The sequence below is a fragment of the Eulemur rufifrons genome, chromosome 15 (genome assembly GCF_041146395.1).
Source record: "Eulemur rufifrons isolate Redbay chromosome 15, OSU_ERuf_1, whole genome shotgun sequence".
Classification (NCBI taxonomy): domain Eukaryota; kingdom Metazoa; phylum Chordata; class Mammalia; order Primates; family Lemuridae; genus Eulemur; species Eulemur rufifrons.
In genome coordinates this window covers 52897789-52921925 of record NC_090997.1, presented here as the reverse complement: position 1 = coordinate 52921925, position 24137 = coordinate 52897789, and the positions used below count along the sequence as shown (strand labels likewise).

The window sequence follows — 24137 nt, the reverse complement described above, 5'->3', positions numbered from 1 at the left end:
TGGATGAAAAGAGTAAATTAAATGCAGGAGAGAAACTGGAAGAAGAAAATGGTATTATAATTGACTCAATTACACGATGCCCAAGGGAGAATAGATTTAAATGAAAATATAATAAGGGGCATGGAAGAAAGTCTGAAAAACAAGTGAAGGAGTACAAAGGAGGTAAAAAAAAAAAAAAAAAATGAAGAGTTAGAGAGAAAATTGTCAAAATGGAAGATAGGCAAAGATGAAATAACCATACACATAAATGGAATCCCTAAGAAGAAAACAAAGCAATGGGATACAGCTAATATTCGAAACTGTAATCTAAGGAAACTTCTCAGAAATAAAAGAAGACCTAAATCTATATATTGAAAGGGCCTATTGGATAATGTGAAAGATTAACCCCAAGCAATCCATCCCAAGACCTGTCCTACTACAACTATGCAGATATAAAGAAAAAAATCTTCAAGTCCTCTAGGAAATCTTCCAAGTTCTTCAGGCATAAAAACCAAATTACTTATAAAGAACAAAATAATTTGACTGGCACTAGACTTCTCAAAAATAATATAAAATCAAGGCAACAATGGAGCATTTAAAAAATTCGATGAAAAAGTATAAGCCAAGGATTTTATAGCTTGGATCCTAGCAATCCCACTTCTTCTAAGCATTACCCCAGATGTATATGCCCCCAAATTAAAATGCATATTATTTATTATAGCATTGTTTGTAATAGCGTAATAGTAGAAACCAGCTAAATTCCCATATTTAAGAGAGTAGTTGAATAAACAATGCTTCATCTGCACACTGGCTAGGATATATAGGTACATGAGATTTATTATAATGAATTAGCTCACACGATTGCGGAGGCTGAGAAGTCCTAGAATTTGCAGTTGACAAGCTGAAAACCCAGGAGAGCTGATGGTATAGTTCTAATCTGAGTCCAAAGGCCTGCAAACCAGGGAGCCCATGGTGTAATTTCCAGTCTGAGTCCAAGTCTGAAGGCAGGAAAAGACCAGTGTCCCAGCTTAAAGATAGTCAAGCAGAGAGACTCTTCCTCTATTCACAGGAGGGCCTTTTTGTTCTATTCAGGTCTCCAATTGCTTGAATGGAGCTGACTCACCTTAGGAAGGGCAGTCTGCTTTACTCAGTCTACTGATTCAAATCTTAATCTCATCCAGAAGCACTTTCATAGACACCCAGAATAATATTTAGCCAAATACCTTGGCATCCTGTGGCCCAGTCAAATTGACACATAAAATTAACCATTATATCTGTAGATGTACAATAGAATGAGGAAGCTATCTGAGCTTATGTGAAGTGATTTCCAGATATATTATTAGGTAAAATAAAGTACAAAAGAATATTTATAGAATGCTACCTTTTATATAAGAATGTAGGAAAAAGAAGGAAATATACATATGTATGTTCAGTTGTGCACAAAGAAATATTGCAAAGATGAAACTATTGAGATTGGTGGGTAGAAATAAAGATCAATGGGTAAAAATGGAGTGGAAGGATTTGATGTAGCTCTTTGTATAGTTCTGACTTTAGAATCCTGTTAATCTTTCACATGCTCCAAAAATAAATCAATATGTATGGAAGGTACACTCAGTGGAATATAGAGAGAAATAACTGAACTTAACAGTATTTCAAATGAATAGCATTCTTTATGGAGGTTGGGCATACTAATCTAGGTAACTTTGGAATGTACGATTTGGGGTTTATTTTAAAAAAAATTTAGATTTTAATTATTAGTATGTAATAGTTGTATGTCTTTATAGGGTACATATGATGTTTTGATACAGACATACAGTGTGAATTAATAAAATCGGGGTAATTGGGGTATCCACCACCTCAGGTGTTTTAACATTTCTTTGTGTTAGGAACATATGATATACTATTTTGACTATATACTCTAAGGCTAAAGAGAAAAAAATTGTAAAGAACTATGAACAGTGGACTTTTCTTAGGTTTGTTTTTTACATTGTTATATGAGGCTTAGCAGTTTTAAATCTATTAATACTTTATTTGTATTCTAGGACTGAGCAAATTAACAAATAAATTGTGGATACTTAGAGCCAGGTTTGTCACTGTTGGAAAACTGAGTTACAAATGCGGAAAGAGAAAGCTAGCATGAGCCATAATGTGTTGTATTAGAATTCAAGATACTATGAAATGCATATTTTTTAATATATAAAACTAGATGTGTATGTGTGTGTGCATATGTACATGTCCTACCTTTTACACTAGATTGGCTTAGAAGCAATGACATCTGAGTAACAGTACATGAATTAGAGCTATATCTTGGTTTTAAAATAACTATTGTTCAATGAAAGGAAACAATGCTTCTTGGACAAATGACTGATTCCAGGGTATGGCACGGAAAGTAAACATCAACCTGGAACATCCTGTACCAGAAACTAAGGAAGTGCTCAAAAAATGATGAAGACATGTCAAAAGGACACAAGAGCCAGCATGAAGGTCTTCCATAGGCTAAACTTGGGAAATTTGAGCCACTATAAAATGAGTGATGGAAAAGGATTGTAATCCGTTCAACAACAGTTGATTGGATAAATGTTTTACAATGTAGTCATATACTAGAATATTCCAATGAACTATGGATATACTCATTAATATGGATGAGCTTGTCAGAAACAATGTTGAGCAAAACAAGTTACAAAAGAGTAGAAACAAGCCATATAAGAATACAAATATGCATTAAAAACAAAACAGATGAAACCATACTGATATTAATAAGTAAATGAGGAGAAGGGAAACTCCTCCTAATAAATGTAGAAGTGATGATGGTATCAGAAAATCACCATTTGATAGCCTCGTAGTAATTGTTTCAGACAAGACTCTTCAATGGATGCTAAAAGTAGTGGACAAAAGTATGATGAAAAACAGGATATTTACATAATTTGGTAAGATCCCCACATTCTATTTATCAGTACAAAGGGGAAAATATTAACTTTATAGTGTAAAAAATCTGGCAGATACTACCTTAACCAAGTAATAAAAGTTAATCAGTAGGACAAATTGATATCATGTACCCCCAATATAATGCATTGATTGAAAGAACAAAAAGAATTCTGTGGTTTTCTTGCCAAAAATTTCAAATACCAATCTAATGAGGAAACACCGGTTGAATCAAAGTAAAGCCTGTATACTTCAAAAGTATCAAGGTTATGAATGATAAAATCTGAGGAACATTTACAGATTAAAGAAGCTGAAGGGACATGATAGCTATATACAAAAGCGGGGTCTTGAAAATGATAACTAAAATTGGCCAATCTTTCTTGAGATGATTACAAAAATAGTCAATACTAGAAATAAAAAAAGGAACATGACTTCAGATTCTGCTTATTAGAAAGGTAAGAGATATTGCCAACAACTTTATCTCTGATAACTTTAACATTTACATGAAATACCTATGAAAAAAATACCTAGAAAAAAACTTACTAAATGTTCAACAACAGTTGATTGGATAAATGTTTTATAATGTAGTCATATACTAAAATATTCCAGTGAACTATGGATATACTCATTAATGTGGATGAGCTTGTCAGAAACAATATTGAGCAAAACAAGTCACAAAAGAGTAGAAACAAGCCACGTAAGAATACAAATATGCATTAAAAACAAAACAGATCAAGCCATACAAATTGTGATATAAGCCCACATACTTGTGTGACAGAACTTACAAAAACAAGCGAATGATTTATCATAAAAGTCTGCAAAATTGTTACCCCTGGATGGAAAAAAGAAGTGATTGTGGGGACATATGGAGTCTTTCTAAAGTATACGACTACATGTTCTTAATTCTTAACCTAGGTATTTTTACTATTCTTTACGTTTTGCATGTGTTTTATATTCTCTTTTGTACATACGTGTGATTATAAAAATGGAGAAAAATCCTAAATCAAAGGTTATTGAAACTGTCTTAATTTAACTGAATCATATTACCTCTGTTTCTATAGTCATTTTGGAACTGGTTGAATAAAGTACTTAAAACACTCTTTGAAAAATCAAGTGACCAGAGAAGACCCTCTGTGCCTGTAATCCAGTCCAGGGACCCATTAGGTTTTAGCTGGTGGATTATTACTCACGTAGCATCATTTTACCAGTTTGATCGTCATGGAGTACCAGATGAAATGGTAAGATCTTGTTCTTTTAAATTTTCTTATATTATCAATTAAAATAATTTAGACAAATTAGAAAGCAGAAAATACAAAAAATCAGATTACAATCCTACAAAGATAAATTCTTTTTATCTGTTTATAATGTTTATGTAAATATCTATAGACCTTTCTGTAAACATCTTGGAAAAATTATAAAGTTTATGTTTTTAATGTTTGATTAAAGAAAAGCAACTTATAGGCTTGGTATCTAGTTTTGCCTGTACCAATAAATAGTTGTGTGACCCTGCATAAATTACTATACTTAAACCTTTCTAGCAATAGCCCTCTGTTACCTCAACCAAAAATCATGGGATTGGATTGTTCCGAATGTTGCATCTAGTTCTAAAATCTATAAGATTAGCAAAGAAATGTCTCCAGAAATGAATTACTTATTTTTGTGAATAATTTAATAAAAGTGTTTCTTCAGAGTAACATTCTTTAGAGAAGCTTTTTGAAAGAATATTTAATCTATTAAACAATGATGAAATTTGCTTCTAATAAGAAGACAGAGATCTTAACTGGTATATTAATTTCTAGTTAGAAAAATTTTTTTACAATGATACTTAAAAAGCTCTATGAATAAAACCAGCTAGTATATGTTTATTTGAAGTCCTGTTTATATATAATTTGTTCCATATTCAGGAATGAATAGTGTTCTAGTATTATATCAGCCCATCAGTTCCGTGAAATAAACATCTATAATCATGAAGCCTATGTGTCTACATTTTCAAAATTGGTCTTTTTTATAGGATAGTTTTCATACCTAGCTGATCGTCGGATCTACCTGTGAGTTTTTAAAAATCCAGATTTCTAGGTCTCAACTGTGGAGATCCTGATTTTAGCAATCTGATTTGGAGTTTGGTAATCCTTATTTTTAAAACATTCCATGGTTCTCATCCTCTGTGAGGAACAGGAACCATTGCTCTGTGAGACATATTCCTTGATGGGCCTGATAGATTTTCTCTTAAAGTATTGGACAGACTCAGGTTTGAGAAATCATCCATGGAATCTGAGGGCCAGTTACTATTAACATAGCATCATAGAAACGGAAAGGGCCTCAAGTCCTCTAACTGATCCCCCTAATAATAAAAAGCCCTTTAGGAGATCCCAAGATAAGGTGAAATAAGTCAGAAATTGTTCTGAGAAATTCATATACAGCTCAGTATGAATGTATTTAAGTATTTTACCAATTTATTGAGAGAAAAATCAGTAGAATGAATTTCTCACAGAGAATTCTGTATCCTTTGTTTCTGTCCATCATCATTTACCATGCTAATACAGAGTAAATAGTCAATACATTTTAGCAATATCCGTTATTACTATAGTAGTCCTTTTATTAAGTTTTTTCTAGAGTTAATATGCTAATGTTTCACATCTTTTAATTATTAGAATATTGGAACAACATTGAACTCAAAAAATTTACGTATAATTCTAAAATGCTTAACATAAGAATTTTCATTTCTCTTCCAACCTTAATTCCTCCAAGTACATATTTCTTATTTTAATCAATATATATAAGTATGGTAATTAGTTAAGCACTTTTGAGTTCCTGTTGTGTGTTATAGTATCAGGTGCCTATGAGAGGATACACATGAAACAGATTATACTGCCTCTTGCTTTAAGGAACAGGCTTTTAGGTTATTAATTCTTATTACAACTTCATTGACACTTGAATGAGTGACTTATTTTAATATTGGTTGATATTAACCCCTAGATACTCTCAATGTGGTAGGCAATCTAGCCACATTAATATATATCTATCTCATTACTACTACTATTATAATGTTAAATTGCACTGGTATAACTACCCATGGTTGCGTTGCTGAAATCACTCTTCTGTTCTATATGGAGAACTCCAGAGGAGATGATTGCTTTTATTACCTCTTAATCAAGATAGTAAATGAATTGTTTTTGTTTAAAATAGCTTAACCTGTGTTTTGTAATATTTGTCAGGAGCTTCTATGTGATTTTTTTTTTTTTTTGCCAAAATACTTAAAAAAAAAAATCTTATACTTTTAAATTACGTAGAAAGTTTTAAAAGAGCCATGATATTTGAAAAAGAACCTTTCATATGATAAAAATAAGGATGTCTAATATACATATGTGTATATGTACATTTAAAATAAACCTTGCCTTTATATGAGTCCTCAAAGAGTTGGAAATACTTCTTCATTTCTTAAAGGCTTTTAAAGAAACCCTCAAGTTTTCATTAAAGGTGAAATGTATTATATGTTGGATTGGCAACATATTTAATAATCTCTTAGTGACTATAATAATTAAATCTTAGTGAAGTGTTATGAAGAAGGTAAGGGGGTAATATATCCATTTTATAGGTAAAGAAATTGAGGGGCGCAGTGGCTAAATATTACCCTATTTTATCCCATAGATAAACTTGCTGTTGGTATTCTCCTAAGGATTGCCCCTTACAAAAGGTCTTTGGTAGGGTAAGGTAACCTTGTGTTCTAGTAGCCAGGACAATCTCTGTTTATGCCTATTATCCACTCATCCTATTTGGTTAATTTTTCCTTTTACTCTCAAAAGTATCTCAGTTTGATTGAAAAATCAGACAGTCATTCTAATCTATGAACATAAAGGCATATGGCTCATTCTTTCAGAAAGATTATATAGAATGTTAATTTGGGTCTGGGATATATTTAGATCAGAATTTTGAAAATTGCGTAAATTCTTTTTTTACTCCTTATGATATATTAGCATGCCTGACTACAGTAGAGGAAATGGTTATGCAGTAAGCATGCTTTATTCTACTAAAAAGCAATCTAGTGTGAGAGATGATATGAAGTAATAATGGCTAGTGATACGTTCTTCACGAGAGAAATATCTCTAATCTTGTGACAACATGGAGATGTTTCAGTTTTTAAATGTGAACTGCCTTGCCTTGAAAGTTACTGTGAAATCTTTCCACTTTAAATAGGTTTCAGATATCGTTAATTATTTTTTCTTTTAAAAGTTTTTGAAACTTGAAGTTTTGCTATAGTGTGGATTAAATCACAAATATAGCCAATTTCTTAGTATAGGCCGATAAGAAAAATTTGGTATCTCACTTCTTATGTTAGAGGCTTTAGATTTTCATACATTTCTGTTTAATGCTTTTCTCTCAACCTAGATGAGAGTGTGTTATTCTCTCACAATGTCAGTCATCAATTTTAAAACCACATACAATTTGAAGAGGAAAATTACTTTTGGGCATTGCAGGGGTCAGTTTTAACAGTGCTTTCCCTGCCCAGAACATAGTGCAATCAGTCAGCCTACCTGATGCTCATCTTTGAGAAGTCTGAAATAGTCACCAGATAAAGGTGTGAAATGTAACCTTAACATGAGAGTTGCACCAGGCTACCTAGTCTGCTAGAAGTGGGGTATAGAAGATCTATTTTATATTTCTGGTGGAGATACAACCTATACTAAAGCTTAAATGGGTATCTTAGTTTTAATGGTGGGATAAGAAATATAAAATGTAGCCCCAAATTGATGACTTCTTACCTCCTTTCTTTCAGCAGATTTAACTTGGTATGTAGAAAAGAGGTTACAATGGTGTAATTTGGTATGTGGAAAAAAATGCTGTAGCTGCACAAGGTTAAATTGTTTTGTGGAAGAAAAATCTGTACTTCTGATACATACTCTCTTACATTTGATTTGGGCATGATAGAGTTGCCATTTTTTCCTTTGAATTATGATTTTTGTTTTAGATTGTAGCCACAATACTGATCCATATAGTTGAAATTATTTAGGTGAGAATTACACTATTTTTCTATAATTCTTATAATTCAAATGCCTTGATAGAAGAGAGCAATTGAAATATACTCATTAATACTGTCCATTTGTAAAGCTAAAACTTTAATTACCTCAACCCTGTCATGTTGTTTCTTATTTGCCACTAGTAGTGACATTTTCTTAAAAAAGAATGATATAAAAATGAATTGCTGAAATCTGGGAGAAAGCCTACTGAGAAAAAAACAATTAGTTACTAGTACATGGTATAATAGAAGGGATACTGGCTTCCATGCCAAATGTTTTCTGTGAAATGGGAAACATGTTTTTGTAGAAGTAGTAAGTAAAGAGCCTAACACACTACTGATGTACTATATGTATATCAGTACATATAGTACTGATAGAACAAAATGATTTTTTTGATTGCGGGGGGGGGGGAGAATTTTAGGGCCAACTACCAGGTTAGGGACTGCCCTCACTTCTGACACCAATTGCAAGCTGGGGGATTCCCAAAACTATCCTCAGTTTTGATAATTTGTTAGGACACATAGAACTCACCGAAAGCCATTATACTTATGGTTATGGTTTCTTACAGGGAAAGGATATAGATTAAAATCAGCCAAGGGATGAAGCACATAGGCCAGAGTCTAGGAAAAGTACCAAATGTGGATCTTCTGTTGTTTTCCCATGGAGTCAGGATATGTTAGTCTCCTGGCATGATTGTGTGGCAGTATACAGGAAGTGTTGCAAACCAGGGGTGCTCACCCAAGCCTCAGTGTCCATATTTTTTGTTAGATCTCCATTATGTTGGCATGAACTGTTGATTACCCACATGACTGATCTCAGTCTCCAAGTCAACTGACCCAGAGTCTCCACCTAAGTCATATTGTTGGTCTTTTGAGCATGACAAGACCCTGCTCTAAGACTACATAGGTGTGCCCAACCGTTGCTGTCTAACATTCTTAGATTATTCAGTGAGACCATAGGCCCCCTAGCAAACAAAGACGCTCCTATCAGGCCCAGAGATTACCTCCCAAAAAACTAAGAGCAAAGGCCAGATCTCTTTAGGCAAGGACGTGTTCTTTACTCTGCATTCTTTCTTGATAAATGTTTTTTGCATTCATTTTATTTATATAAATGTATTTCAAAAAAGTCAATAATTCTTTTACTAAAAGTAAGTCATTGTATTAGTAATCTATTGCTATGTAACAAAAATTTAGCAGCTTAAGACAAAAATTTATTATCTCATACTCTCAGTTTTCTGAGAGTTAGGCATTCAGGTCTGCTTTGCTGGGTGGTCTGGCTTAGGGTCTCATGAGGTTGCAGTCAAGCTGTCAGCCACAGTTTCAGTCTCTGAAGACTTAACTGAGGCTGGAGGATTTGCTTTCAATCTTATGTTGGCAGAATGCTTCAGTTACTCATCATGTGGGCTGTTCTCAATATGGCTTTTCCCAGATCAAGTCAACAGAAGAGAGTGTTGTCAAGATGGAAGCTTCAGTGTCTTGTAACTTAATCTTAGATGTGACATACTGTCACTCATATTGACATTGGTAGTCTATCAGTGACAGGCCAACCCTAGTACGTAGTGGGAAGGGATTACATAAAGCATGAATATCAGGAGAAAAGTGCCATGTTAGAGGCTAACAACCATAGCCACTAAGCATCATTATTAAGGAGATATTTATTTAGAGACTTAGTACAGTTAGCATCTTACATAAACAGTACCCAGCCATTTAAAATCATGAAAATATTGAATATGCTTTAACCCTTTATTGGTCATTTGAGTTCATCCTTATGAACATCATATTCATTATAATAGGGATAATAGGGTATGATGAGGGTCTTTGCCTTTACTTTTTAAGGCCTCTGGTTTTGCTTTTTGAGGTATTGTGATTACTTTTTACAGATTTTTTTCCATATTAAAAACCAGTCATTACTTGGTTCCTCTTGCAGGTGCTTTGCTTCTGGTTTTGGTCAGTATCCACATAGCCAGACCTTTAAGAACTGAGTATTAAGTGAACCGAGTATCTTGTAAGAACATATTCCAGTCTTTCCTGTTGGAAAAATGGAATTGTTTTTAGTGCCTAGCCTTTGTGAAAGTTCTTTTAAGCTTTCTTCCTTACTGTGGAGAGTTTTCTAGAGAGTTGAGGTTGCCAGATAGTTGGCCATTGGCTAAATGAGGTAGCATTGTGCAAAGTTTTAAATTTTCTATATAAGATTTTTAGTTACTTTTATTTACCAAAGTAGATGGTCTCAGGGCTGTTATGCATAAGATGAAGGAAAAAAATCTCTAGTGAATAAAGTGGACAATAGGGAAGAATACTCAGCATAAAAAACTCCAAAAATACATTTAGTTATATAAAGGTTTTTTTATATTATATCTGACAGCAGAAATTAAATATTTATTAAAATATTTATAATCTTATAGAAGCACCAGTGTTTAGTAAAACAGCTTCTATGATAAGTTTATATTGAATTGGAGTAGTTGTAAATTTTTTTCCATTAAGTCCATCAATTAACTCTTTGCCAAAATAATATTAGAAATTCAAGAAATTTCAGTGATGCTTGATGATAAAATACATTTCACACTTAATTTGCTATACCATAGCTTTAAATATATTCATAATCAAGAGCAATAATTTTGATGCAACAATATTTTCTGCCTTTCTAGAGACAAATGGAATCAAATTGGAGCTTTGTAGAAGAACTGCTGAAAAAGTCTATCAGTATTCAGGTATGCAATTAAAGTGAGACAATTTATGGACTTTGCTTAAATTTTTATGTTACACATTTTATTTATAAAGCCAAGTAAGTTGTTAAAATAATTTAAGTAACAAACAACTTATTAAAATCTTGTGATAAAATCGTTCTTCGAAGGGTCAACTCACAGTAATTCCTTTTAGTGAGTATCCATTAAAGATTTTTATAACACTGAGCTGTCAGTTAAAGGACAAAGATAATTATCCTAGTTGGTGACTTTGACAAAATGTATTCAATATAAATAGTAGATGGTTGAGAACTATAAGCCATTCCTTGATTGTATGATATCAAACTAGGAGACATGATAAGGGAGATAGTCAGTGGCACTGGAAATTCAGCTATATCCTCATCACAGCAGGAAGGTGACTTGCCTTGCTGAGCAATTTGTCTTACAGGCTTGAATCATATTCTAACTGATAAGGTCCTAGTTTCTGGGCACTCATTTTATACCTTATCATTTTTCTTTCTGCAGAACTGTTAATGTAGTGCTTCATGGCCCAGAGGTCAGACTTGACCTCCTTTTAAAACAGTTTTAAATATACTATTCTTCACATCTTTAAATATGTTGTATTATAGCCCTGTAAAGTTTTGTAAAAATTATAGCAAAGAATATTTCTTAATTTGGGAAATAAGTACTTTTCTGTTAAGAAATAAAGATTTTTTTTAATTGAAGAGGAATAAATACCTATTATGTGCAACTTTTCTGTTAAGAAATAAAGATTTTTTTTAAATTGAAGAGGAATAAATACCTATTATGTGCATTAACTCTGACTTTTTCAAGTGAAGCATAAATACATTAGTTATAATATGAATCTTCTAATTATTAACTAAGAATTCTAGCTTAGAAGGCCAATGAATTCTGTGTGTGTAAAATTGTACCGGAAGCAAAAGCTCTATTATCCTTTTAAAATCTTTCCTCCAACCACTATAAAAGTTTTTGTTTATTTAAATTTCATTTTTGTCCAGTGTCATTTTAATTGGTCGTCTTCACTCTTTTTGAGAACATATTGATTTAGTAACTCAAAAAGTTTCTATATATATTTATTTCAAGAATGTAGAGAATCACTAAAAGGTGGTTGTGAAATGATAAGACATATTTTACAGTGGTTATTGTCATTTGCATCAGTTATTAATCCAATCTTAATGCCTTAGCATAGCTTGGTGAAAACTACAAAAAATTTCAGTAAAGTCTGGATAATGTTTTTGTTTTTTTTTTTTCTGTTGACAGTTTCTGCATCTGGAGCTTTAATTTCTAAATTAAGTTGTAACTGCTTGTGTCCTTTAAATTTCCTTCTTCTAGACCTCTGTTTCTGTTGTATATAATAATTTTTAAACTTTCAGCTCTAACAGTTTATGAATTTATGGTTTTGTTCAACTAAGTTTTAAGTTACATAGTATTTATTAGAAGAATATAAAGGTTTGTATGGATACATGTATATTAATATATATCTCCATCCTGGTCAGGGACAACAGAAGGGAAAATTTGTCATTATGTCTATTCCAAAGAAAAGTTTGCTTTTTGACTAAGAGATTGAAAACCTTTAAAACACTTTTAGTTTCTTGAAAATCATTACTTTTTTACCTTTGGATTTTGACTCCCTATAATTTGGATTTTAAATGAAATAAACTCATATTTTTTTGAGAGAAGACTTTGTTTAGTTGGAATGTCTTACTTATACTGTGGTAAAACTTATTCTGACACTGCATAGTATGCTTTTATAATATAGCTAGTATTTTAGTGGTGGCAGTTAAAGCTGTTTTGAAGATGAAGTAGTAATTCTTGGAAGTAGGTAGGGTGACCAACCATCCCAGTTTGCCTGGCCTAGGATTTCAGTGCTAAACCAGGAAAGTTAAGAGCAAACTGACACGAGTCAGTCACCCTAGAAGTAGGGGTAGTACAACTAATCTAAGAAACATTCTCTCTGAATTTAGTTCTAGCATAAAGTCAAAGTAATATTTTTCCCGTGGGAGAAGAGGTCATTATAATATTTAGGAAGAAGCACTACGCTGGTTCTCTTGGATATTCCTTCATTTATTGTTCCTTGATTGTATCAAGTTATATTGTGTAAGTAGTACAGGACTACTTGCTGGAGTTCCAGAAACCAATTTTGTGGATACAGTAGGTGATCATAAACAATAAATAATATATTTGAATAAAGCTATCAATGTGATTGTATCTGTTGTCCTCCATTGGAGTAAATTAAAATCTGATTATGCTCATGTACATTGACTTGATCTCCAATGGTGATAAAAGAGTTCATTTGCTATATTTAAAAAAAAAAAAAAACCCTTCCAGATATACAGCAGTCTTCAAATAAAATTAATAGAAACTCCATAAACTGTAGTTTTAATTAAGCAAATAATGTTTCAAATCTTTTCTTCTAGCCAGAGAGCATCTTCCAGAAATAGAGCTGGAGCTGTAGTTTAGTAAAGAAAGCATATATCATTTAATTTTACTTACATAGTTACAATTTTATAGTTATGGGCTTTAAAAAGTTTTTTAGAGATAATCTTATTTAATATTTGTGAATATTAATTGTAAACATTTGTTCTATCTTTAGAACAGCATTATTGTTTTCATATGAAAACAAGTTTTTAGTTTTAGCATACCTATTTTTTCCCTCCCTTCCTTCCTTCCTTCCTTCCTTTCTTCTCCTGCCTTTTAAAGGCCTCATTATTTTCTGAGGTTACAAAAATAATTTTCTAGTTTTATAAAGGTCATGAAAGGGTATTTAAAAAATAAGCCTAAAAGAAGATTTTATTTTGATTTGTCAAATATACCTTAATTTGGAGAGTCCAAGGCTAGAAACAACTCAGAATGTGATTAGATCTGAATAATGTAGAACAGTAATCCTCTAATTACTAATTAAAAAGTGTAGTGTTTCTTGAGCAGAAGGGGCTTGGCTGGAATATCGAAGTCCAACTCTATTCAGTCCTAAAATAACAGTTATCATTTGGCTTGCAAATAAATTTTATTCTTCTTGTGGTTGTTTCTGATAGGTAGATTAGTTACACATAAAGAAATGACCCAGTTAAATTGTATATATTATAACCAGTTGTTAAATTCTCATCTCTGTGTAATAACTAAGCTAAAAGAGGAAATGTTTTTATTATTAGTTTAATAAAAGATTTGACCTATGCAGTATGCCCAAATTTAATATGCCTACATTTGATCTTTTAAAATAAAGATAAGAAGACACTCTTTAAAAAAGGACTAATGCAGAGATTAGGAGTAAGCATATTCATTTAATATAATTTGATGGAATATGCATTAAATAGCTCATTCTCTCTCAGGCACACGCTTGCTCTCTCTCACACACACGCTTGCACACACACACATAGCTGAAATGAGATACCCTGAAAGCCCATAAGGGCTTCTGAAAAATGCAGGAGATGAGTAGTACTCCTTGAGCCAGGCAGGTTTAAGGCTGTGTGGAAAAGAGGCCCACAGGCCTTCTGGCTTATTAAACAATCTTTAATCAGAGGGCATGGATTTACATGTCTTTAATCAAATCTCTGTGATGAGGTAGGGTTTGAGCTTAAAACTCACAAAACTGAAATGCATCAGCTTAAGGAACAATACTATGAACCTGTTGCTTTTACTATTTGATTATCAAAAGAATCAGCATGGTCTAACAAAGTATGTTTCTTTCCTGCATATAACAAAATGATACCTGTCCTTGTGCAAGCACCGTACTTAACACTTAATGTATATTCTTTCACTTAATGCTGTCACAATCTTATATAGTGATAATATTCTTGTTTCTGTTTTACACCTTACGAGGCTGAGTCCCAAAGGGGTTGATGAACACAGCTAGCTTAGGTAGTAACAGCCAGGATTTGAACCTTCATGTATGTTTGATTCCTCTATGTAATACCTCAAAACATTTAACTTTCTAGGATTCTTAATAAAACTACTTACCTTCAGTATTTCTATTTTAACATTTTGCTATTATGTGTTTGTCTAGTAAAGCATTTTGGTTTCTAGACTTGTTTTGGTCATACTTGTGGACAGCATCTCCATTTTCCATAGTGTTTTCATTGTTTTCTTCTTCAGTAAGTGTGATGGGAAGATGTAAGAAATTAATATACTGAAGTGTTGTCAGATATTCCTTCCCTCTATATTTCAGCTCTATCTTTTTATTATGAATTTTGAGCTATGATGTTTGCTGTCTTCCTACTCCTGACTGCTGTGTACTTTTGCTTTAGCTATCTAGACTTGAAGGATAGACAAGTCCTTTTTCTCCTAATTCAACTGATGTACATATACACACCTTTAAAAGTGAATTTTTAAGAAAAACATTAAAGTGGTTGAAAATAAAGCAATAGTTGAATATATAGAACATGAAAATGTAGACTATATAACAAATGCCATCTGTAATTGGCTACAGGCTAAAAACCATGTGTTTTCCAAGTCATACTCAACTAATAGGATAACCTATCCTGCCAGAACTCTGGAGAATGGTATTTTCTAAGCCATTTCTTTTCTTTTTAATTTGTAGCCACTAGGAGAGAAATGCGGGGAAATTCATTTCCTTTCCTTCAAAAAAAAATAAAGGAAAATAATTTCCTCATAATTGGGTACAGTGCAAAGAGCATGGGTTCTTGCTTCACAAAGACTTTGATTCAAATCTTGGTCTGGTCACTAAGCAATCTTGATCACATATGTTGTCCACTAAATGTTCATTTCTTTTCCCTCCTGTTTTTTGGAAGATGGCATAGAATAGTACGTATAACAGAGGCTTTGGAGTCATAGCGCCTAGTGCCTAACCAAGTGGGCTTGGATGAGCTATTTCTAAGTTCTGAATCTCAACCTTTTCTATAAAATGAAGATAATAAAACTGAGATGGTATGAGACATGCATAAATTAACAGGTACAACATGTGACATGATGCCTGACACATAGTTGGTATTCATCCTTCACATATTTTCATGGATTTTACATAGCAAAATGAATTTCAGATGCCAAATAAAACCTTTCAAAGTGAACTTTGACAACATAACCCACTTTTTTACCTTGCAAACAAAAAATTTAGTATGTTTTATTTCAATTAAATACTGTGCCATAGGAATCAATATGAACCTAGATTTAGTTTAATATTTTCATAATAAAATTAGAGAAGGTTAGTGATTTACAGAACCTTACCTTCTTTGGTTAAATGAGTTTAATTGTCTATTCAAGAATCTAAATGTCTTTCCCAAAGCCATAATACTACTTGGTCAGAAGAGGCCCCAGAACCCAGATCTCAGTTTTGTTCATGAATCATTTATTGAGAGTCTTTAGTGAAACAGTCATTGTGCTAGGCTTTGAGGGCAGTATCCCACCCTCAGAGAGCTCTTAGACATTTGAAGGCAGGTAAACATTAAATTTAACCTATGATATAGGTATGCTTAGTATGCTGTGGGAGCATAAAGAAAGGTCACTGTCTAGTGTAGGAGTTAGGACTAGAGGGCTTGCAGTTTGAAGTGTATACTGTTTTATTTTATTTATTTACATTTTTTTAGAGAAGAGGTCTTGCTCTGCCGCCCACGCTGGAGTGCAGTGGCATGATCATAGCTTACTGCTATGATCAAACTCCTGGCCTCAAGCAATCCTCACACCTTAGCGTCCTGAGTAGCAGGAATTACAGGTGTAAGCCACTGTGCCTGGCCAAAGTGTACTTTAAAGGATGAAAAATTAAAGGAGTTAAGACCTTGCCAAAAAAATCTCCTTTACCCGTGTTTCTTTCGGTTACTCTCATTCATTGAAAAGTTTGGTACCAAGGTCACTGTTTTCTTCTATGCCTATATACTACTTTTGTTAGTGACCCCAACATTGTTATGTATAACTGACCTGCTATCTCACTTTCTTAATATCCTCACTTCTAATTAGATTTCCATTTACTTACCCCACCTATCTCCTCCCATGGTTATATTGTAGTTTTTCATTTTTCATTTTTATTTTCATTTTCATTCTGCCCATCACCATTGATTGACCTTTTCATTTTTCTGTCCTCTTCCATGTCCTCACTTTCTTAAACATTGTAGATTACACAACCCATTATTATAATCATGCCATCACAAACATTAATGTCATAACCTGTACCTGTTTTAAACCTGAAGAAACCTATACCTCCTCTCCTACCCCCCACCCACAACTGAATCTTGCAGGTGAAAATCATACATTCATTCTTACTGACTTGTCTGACTTTAAATTCTTGATCTTCAATCTCAGTTGGCAGTCAGCTCTAGAATGTTTGCTTTTCTACTCTCCAAAATGACTTATTTTAGAACTTCTCTTTTACACACAATTCAATACAATGTCTATCCCAGTCTACTCAGCTCAACAGCTTGCCTCATAAATCATTGAGGAAATAGAACCAGTCAGGTGAGAACTGCTCTATCTTTGCACCTTCAAATCTCCCAGCATGTCTACTTGTACTCCACCTCTCAGAGTGCTTTTCTTTTATGTTAGAAGTGTCACTGTTTCTATCAAGAGCTAATTCCTTTCCCTGTGCACTAGATCTTTTCTCCTCTTACCTGTTCAAGGATTTTGTCTCTGCTTCCTCTCTTCCTGTTATCTCCTCAGCCATCCATAGTAGAGCTGCTGTCTTTGCCATGCCCCAAACTGCTCTTGCAGGGCCATCAATGTCTTCTATATGGTTATCTCCAAGGGTTCTTCTTATTTTAATCTGTCGGCAGCTTCAATCCTATTCACTACTGTCCTTTTCTGAAATCCTTTTCTTGGCTTCCAGGGTGCTTGGTTTTTTTTCCTGCTTAACTGGCCACTTGTTTTCGCTTATAAGCTCTTCTCCATTTGCTAAATATCAATATCTAAATGTTGGAATAGCAAAGGGCTCTCAGTTCTGGATCCTTTTCTCTTTTTTCATCTATATTCTTTCTTTGGATGATCTTATCTAGCCTCTTAGCTCATAATAGGTTTTAGAAAACACTCAAATTTCTGTCAACAACTCCGACTTTTCCCCTGAACTCTAGACCTATATGTCAGATTGTCTACTTAGTATCTTTGCATGATTGCCCTGGGCACTCTCCCCATATATTCTTCTCATAGTCTTTACCATTTCAGGGAATAACACCATCAACCCATTTTCTTAAGTCAAAATCTGGGAGTTCTTCTTAATTAACATCTTTTATACCTTAATGTAATTAATCAACAAATCCCATTGCCCCTTTTTCCAAACATACCTTTAAAGTTGTCTGCTTATCTCAGTCTTACAGCATCACAGAATTGCCTCTTACCTGCTCTCCCTGCTACTATTTATTTTCCCTTGTATTCATTCTCCATGTATGATCCAGAGCAGTATTTTTGAAATAATCATTATGTCACTCCTGTGCTTACCTTCTTTCAGTAGCTTCCCAACATATTTAAAATATAAAATGCAAACTTCTTACCAAGACCAATAAACTTCAGATGAGATATGGTCTCTCCCTATCTCTGCCTTAATCTTACAATACCAAGCTTACTGATAATTCAGGAACTTTCCACTTGCTTTCTGTGCCTTAAATGCTTTCCTTCCAGGTCTCTAAATGTTTGTCTCTTTGTCATTCAATCATTTAGTGCAAATGCCACCACTCAAAAAGGCCTTTCCATTTTAAAAGGAATTTAAAAGGTATTGTAAAAGTACCGGATATAATAATAATGCCCATCTTCTACCAATTACTCTGCCACATACCCTGCTTTGTTGTATTTTGTTTTTCACAGAAGTTATAACTATTTGAATTTATCTTATTTGTATCAGTATCCTTTTTTCTTTCCTCCCCAAAAGTGTAAACTCTTTTAGTGCATGTACTATGTCTGACTTATTCATTACCCTACACCTAGTACCTTGGAACAGTGCCTAGTATGTAGTAAGCTTTAAATATAATTGAATGATTGGAATTCAGGGATGCATAATTAAAAAAAAAACAAACATATGTCTACTTTTGGCCGGGCAAGGTGACTTACACCTGTAATCCTAGCATTCTGGGAGGCTGAGGTGGGAAGATTGCTTGAGCTCTGAAGTTCGAGAACAGCCTGGGCAAGAGTGAGACCCCTTCTCTACTAAAAATAAAAAAAAAACTAGCAGGTGTGGTGGCACACACCTATAGTCCCAGCTACTCAGGAGGCTGAGACAGGAAGATCACTTGAGTCCAGGAATTTTAGGTTGTAGTGAGCTATGATGATGCCACTGCATCCTAGCCTGGGTGACAGAGTGAGACTCTGTTTCAACAACAACAAAAAAAAGTCTACTTTTTTCCCACTTGATTCTCCTACCATCTCCTAAAAGGTTAAAATATATGTACTCTGCCAATCCTCTGGTTTTTAAAAGAACAATTCTTATAACCTGTAAAAGAATTTGACCAAGTACTTAAGTATGACCAAGCCACTTGTGTATATCTTAATTATCATTTTTGCCACTTCTTTCTGATTTGGTTTTTTTCTTTAGTTTCTGGATTTCCAATGTAATTATAAAACACCTACTGCAGTTTTTAAATAATTGAATTAAAAGTCAAATTGAGTTATGTAATTTCCATTATCTGAATGTGTAAAATGAGTTTTTGGTAGTATACCTTATGTTAATTTAGGCCTTCTGGTCTGAAGATGAGAATGGATATGATAGAGTGATATATGTTAATATTCTTTTTAGCTACAGGTTACACAGTGCAATATCAAGTGATGATATTTATGTTGCCAGAGCCTATTTACTCCTGCATAACTTTATTTTTTAGGAGGGTGTACTAGAAGAACAATTACGAATGTATCTTCACTGTTGTTTGACACTTTGTGATTTCTGGGAACCAAACATTGCAGTTGTCACAATTTTATGGGAATATTACAGTAAGAACCTGGTGAGTAAATAGAATATGGATTTGTTCCAGGAATAAATTTTAGGAATTTTTATGGTTTAATTATGAATCGTTATGAATTTTTCTTAAAAAGTTAATTTTTGTCCAGAGTAGATTGGAGTAGCTCATGAATAGTTTTAGCATTAACAAATATTGTCTGTAGAGCTTTGGCATAAAGGAGACAGCATTTGGTATGCTTTTTCTCTTCAGAGTGAGTGTAAACAAAGTGGCAAAAATTGTAGCAGAAAGATATTTTTTAATCCTCATTTATAAATATTTTCTAATAATTATTGATTGCTCATGATACATTGAATAGACACGGCTGTCTTGAGTAAGACACCATCTTGACACTTCAATAGCTTATAGGCTAGTAGGTATGTACACATATACTGTGGGGAAAAAAGTTATAATATCATGGAGTGCCAGAAGAGGTTGTATCTAATCCATTATATGGATTTGTGCAAGACTTCATGAGGTCATAATTTTTTACTTCGGCCTTGAGAATGAGTAGAATTTTCCAAGTACAGAAGAAAAAGAACATCCAGGTAGGAGGAACAATATGGACAAATTCATGGAAGTACGAAAAAGCATGGTCTGTTTCTACCTTGTTAATGGTTCTGAATGATAGGTCTTGGATGACTGTGGGGCAAGACAGGAGATAAGAAAAATAGAAAAAGTAGTCTGGGGTTAGACTATGAAGGGTTGAACATAATGTGAGTTTGAGTTCTGATTTATTTTTTGTAGACAGCAAGGATATGACTTAGGTATGTGTTTGAGAAAGCTTTTTTCTAAAAGTGGTATAAATAAATTGGATGCAGATGGGTTAGTAGTTCATTGTAGTTGTGTGAGCAAATAATACTATGGCTGAGAACTAAAATAGGGACAGTGGATTTATTATAGAAAGGAGAGGATGAATGTAGAAGATAAAAATTTAAAAGGTAGATTTAAAAGATTTAGTTACTTGTATATGGAGAGGAGATTTGGGATATTTGAGTTTTTGGGTGAATAAATAGGGAAGCCCTCAATCAAGATAGAAAATGGTAATGGAAGATTTATAAGTAAATAGAAGTTTGGATTTGTGTATAATGGAGCTTATTAAAACCTGAGAAAAATGCCTTTCTCTGAAGCATAATGTTAGCGTAGTTGGAGAAATGAGCAATTCTAGTTCTGAGGCAGAATGTGTACAAGATGGATCTGGAGTATCTTGTCATGCCAGAAAGCAGGGAAAGTATCAGAGTAAGCTAGAGTCATGTCAAAAGGACACAGGAACCAACTTGAAGGAACTTCCATTGCCCAAAGAAAGAAAATTTCAGCACAAGCAAGAATAATGACTGCAGTGGATTAAAACATCAAATATGTTTAAATACATGTTCATGATACTTTATAACGTTCTGGAACAAAAAAACCTCATTATTCTGAAAACTGCAAATTAAGGAAAATACAAACTATATTTTAGAGTAAACAAATTTCTGATGACTAATTAAGACAACATGATAGAATTTAGAAAGTCACCATTTTGTACATCTAATCAAATAAGGCACCCAGACAATGCTCATCAATGGTTGCTAAAACTGTCAAGTAAAAGGTTGGTGGTGATCACTAAAATGGGTGGGTCAGGCTGCCAACCTGACAAATCTTACCATCACAAAAAGTTGGAACTTATGTTCACTAAGTGCTACAGGACATACTCTGATCAAGCCTCTACTTATTGCCACCAGTTTACAGAAAAGGTAGGGGATAAAAGATTTTGTTAAGTGACCCTAGGAGGATATAGCAGCTAAATCCAGAATATGAAAACTTTTGCACAAAAATAACCTGATATAGAAAATAAATGGTATAACAAAAACATTAGGAAACTTATACAATAAAAGAGCTTTAAGGGGCATATCAACCAAATGCAATGTATGGACCTTGTTGGACAAACCAACTGTTGAAAACACATTCGGGAGACAATCCAAAATTTGCTCACCTCTTGATGCTCTGTGCATTTATGGAATTTTCATTTTGAGGGATATATAATCATGGTTATATAATTTCTGTGGTTAAGATGAGTCAAACTTTTAATGAACTAATTGAAATGTTCAGCTTTCCATTTTATTTACTAAGAGACTAATACTTGTTTTCTTTTTTGCTTTTAGAATAGTTCCTTCAGTATTTCTTGGCTTCCTTTGAAAGGCCTTTCTAATATCATAAAGTCTCCCTCATCAATGCTTGAAATGGTGAAAACTTGCTGTTTTGATAAACAAGACCACAACCTGTATAAATCCAGTAGTAGTTATACCATTTTCCTTTGTATTTTGGCAAAAGTTGTTAAGAAAGCAATGAAGAACAATGGCCCTCATCCTTGGAAACAAGTAAAAGGAAGGTATGTGTAGTATCTTTCTTTGTGGTGAATGTTCACTGATAATTTTTGGAGAAGTATTACTATTTATATTGTGTTAAGTTTACTTGTGGTTGGAGTCTTTACATATATAAAATGTATTTCTTCACCAGACACCAAATCTGCTGGCACCTTCATCTTGGACTTCCCTAGCCTCCAGAACTATGAGCAATAAATTCTGTTGTTTATAAATTTAAAAAAATAAAAATTAAAAAAATGTATATTTCTTGATGTAGGATAGCAGAATAAGCTGGTTTTTGATCCTGCCAATTTGTTAAAGTAAGCAAACCTAATATCCATCATTTGCAGAGGGTTTCATTTTCTTATTTATCTCATCACGCTGAAGACTGAAATACCATATATTAAGTGCAGGGATATTAGGAAACTAGAGTTTTTTTTGCCAAAATTTAATTGTAATATTTTGTAATCTGTTGTATACAATTTATTAAAAGTGATAGAAATGAAAAAACATCTCCAAGTTATACATTGTCAGGTAGTAGGGTCAAAGTATAAAATTTTTGTGTTCTTTGAGCCCAGTAGTTCACAGCACTGCTGTTTTTGAAGGAGAACTAACTAGAGTGTAGTAGAACCAGAAAATGCTATCGTTCACATTTGGAAATTATGCCCAGGTTTCATTTCTGGTAAAATAAACTTTTGGTTACATTAATCTATTGTTCACTCTCTGTCTTTATTGTATTTATTTATTTATTATTATTTTTTTTTGAGAGAGCATGCTTTGCTTTTAATGGATATAATTTTTAATTGTCTTCATTTGTTCTACTTTATTTACCCATTGGCCCTTTTCTTAGCCCTCCTTGTGCAGTACACCACCATCAACGACTTGCTCAGTTTATTTGTTGGGACCTCTCAGAGAACAGAGTACCTCTTATGCTAGGTAGGGGCTGATCAAGAATCACTTAATGAAATTCCTATTTGATTCCCATGGTGAATAATTCTTGTAAGGTTATGGTGATACAGTTTGGGTATTTTATTTAGAATAGACTTTTTAAAAATGACAGCTTCTTTGTTAAACCTTTAGTAATCACGTGGCTCAAATAGTTTTTTGTTTTGTTCTGTTTGCCAGTTTGTTTTTGAACCTGAAATAATTTTATGGAACGCAAAATACTCAGAACTTTATTGCTAAAAGAAGAAATCATTTGAATTCATTCAATACTATATGTCAAGCCACCAGAGTGGGGATAGTAGGGAATACAAAGATAATTAAACAGACCTTTACTTTCAGGAGCTTATCAGCTTTTACCTAGTTCTTTTTTTTTTTTTTTTTTTTTTTTTTGAGACAGAGTCTCACTCTGTTGCCCAGGCTAGAGTGAGTGCCGTGGCGTCAGCCGAGCTCACAGCAACCTCAAACTCCTGAGCTCAAGTGATCCTCCTGTCTCAGCCTGCCGAGTAGCTGGGACTACAGGCATGCACCACCATGCCCGGCTAATTTTTTCTATATGTGTTTTTAGCTGTCCATATAATTTCTTTCTATTTTTAATAGAGATGGGGTCTCGCTCTTACTCAGGCTGGTCTTGAACTCCTGAGCTCAAACGATCCGCCCACCTTGGCCTCCCAGAGTGCTAGGATTACAGGCGTGAGCCACCGCGCCCGGCCATAGTTCTTTATAAATAAACATTTAACCTCTCATGAGTATTAATCATTTCCATCCTGAATAAACCTATTATAGAAGTTTCAAAACTTAATAATTCATAAGTAGGAATTCAAGATGAATTGTTTTCAATTCTAATCGCTTAATTGATAAAAGTATATTAACTGTTGTATTAACTATATTATTAGCTATGTGTCAACTATTGTATTAAGTACTATTGATGAGAAGTTTTTTAATGGCTAGTCTTGGACAATTAAACACTAACAATTTTTCTTTGCAGGTAGGTAAAAATAATTTTTCAAACACCTTGAATTATCTTAGGGTGTAAATAAAGCAAGAGCAAGTCTTTATTGAGGGGTAGGGGGAGAAAAGATTTAAGAAAAATTGTTATATGAAATTGTCCTGTTAAGATTTCTGTAAAAGCACATCAAATTATACTTAAAAGATTATATATTTTTTATTTGCCAATAAAATAAGGGAGAACTTGAATAAAAGGAAAAGCCACATACTATATGAAAAGTACATTACTACTGTCCTTTCAGAAAAGACACTGAATCCTTTGCTTACTTATAAATGATTTGCCGCATCCTTGGGAAATTTGAAGGTAGGGCTACGATGTGAGTTTGTTTTCTAAGTAGAAAAAGTTATAAGGCAGCATCAAGATGAAGAATTA

General features: G+C 33.4%; 1 protein-coding gene across 1 annotated transcript in view; it reads left to right on the top strand.

The window, feature by feature from the left end:
* The window catches only part of MMS22L (MMS22 like, DNA repair protein), a 124733-nt gene that overhangs the window by 20595 nt on the left and 80001 nt on the right, over window positions 1–24137 (top strand). Inside the window, exons 9-12 of the mRNA XM_069488296.1 lie at window positions 3963–4139; window positions 10561–10623; window positions 19362–19478; window positions 21614–21840. Coding sequence (XP_069344397.1) covers window positions 3963–4139; window positions 10561–10623; window positions 19362–19478; window positions 21614–21840 — 584 coding nt within the window. The remainder of the gene's footprint in view (window positions 1–3962; window positions 4140–10560; window positions 10624–19361; window positions 19479–21613; window positions 21841–24137) is intronic.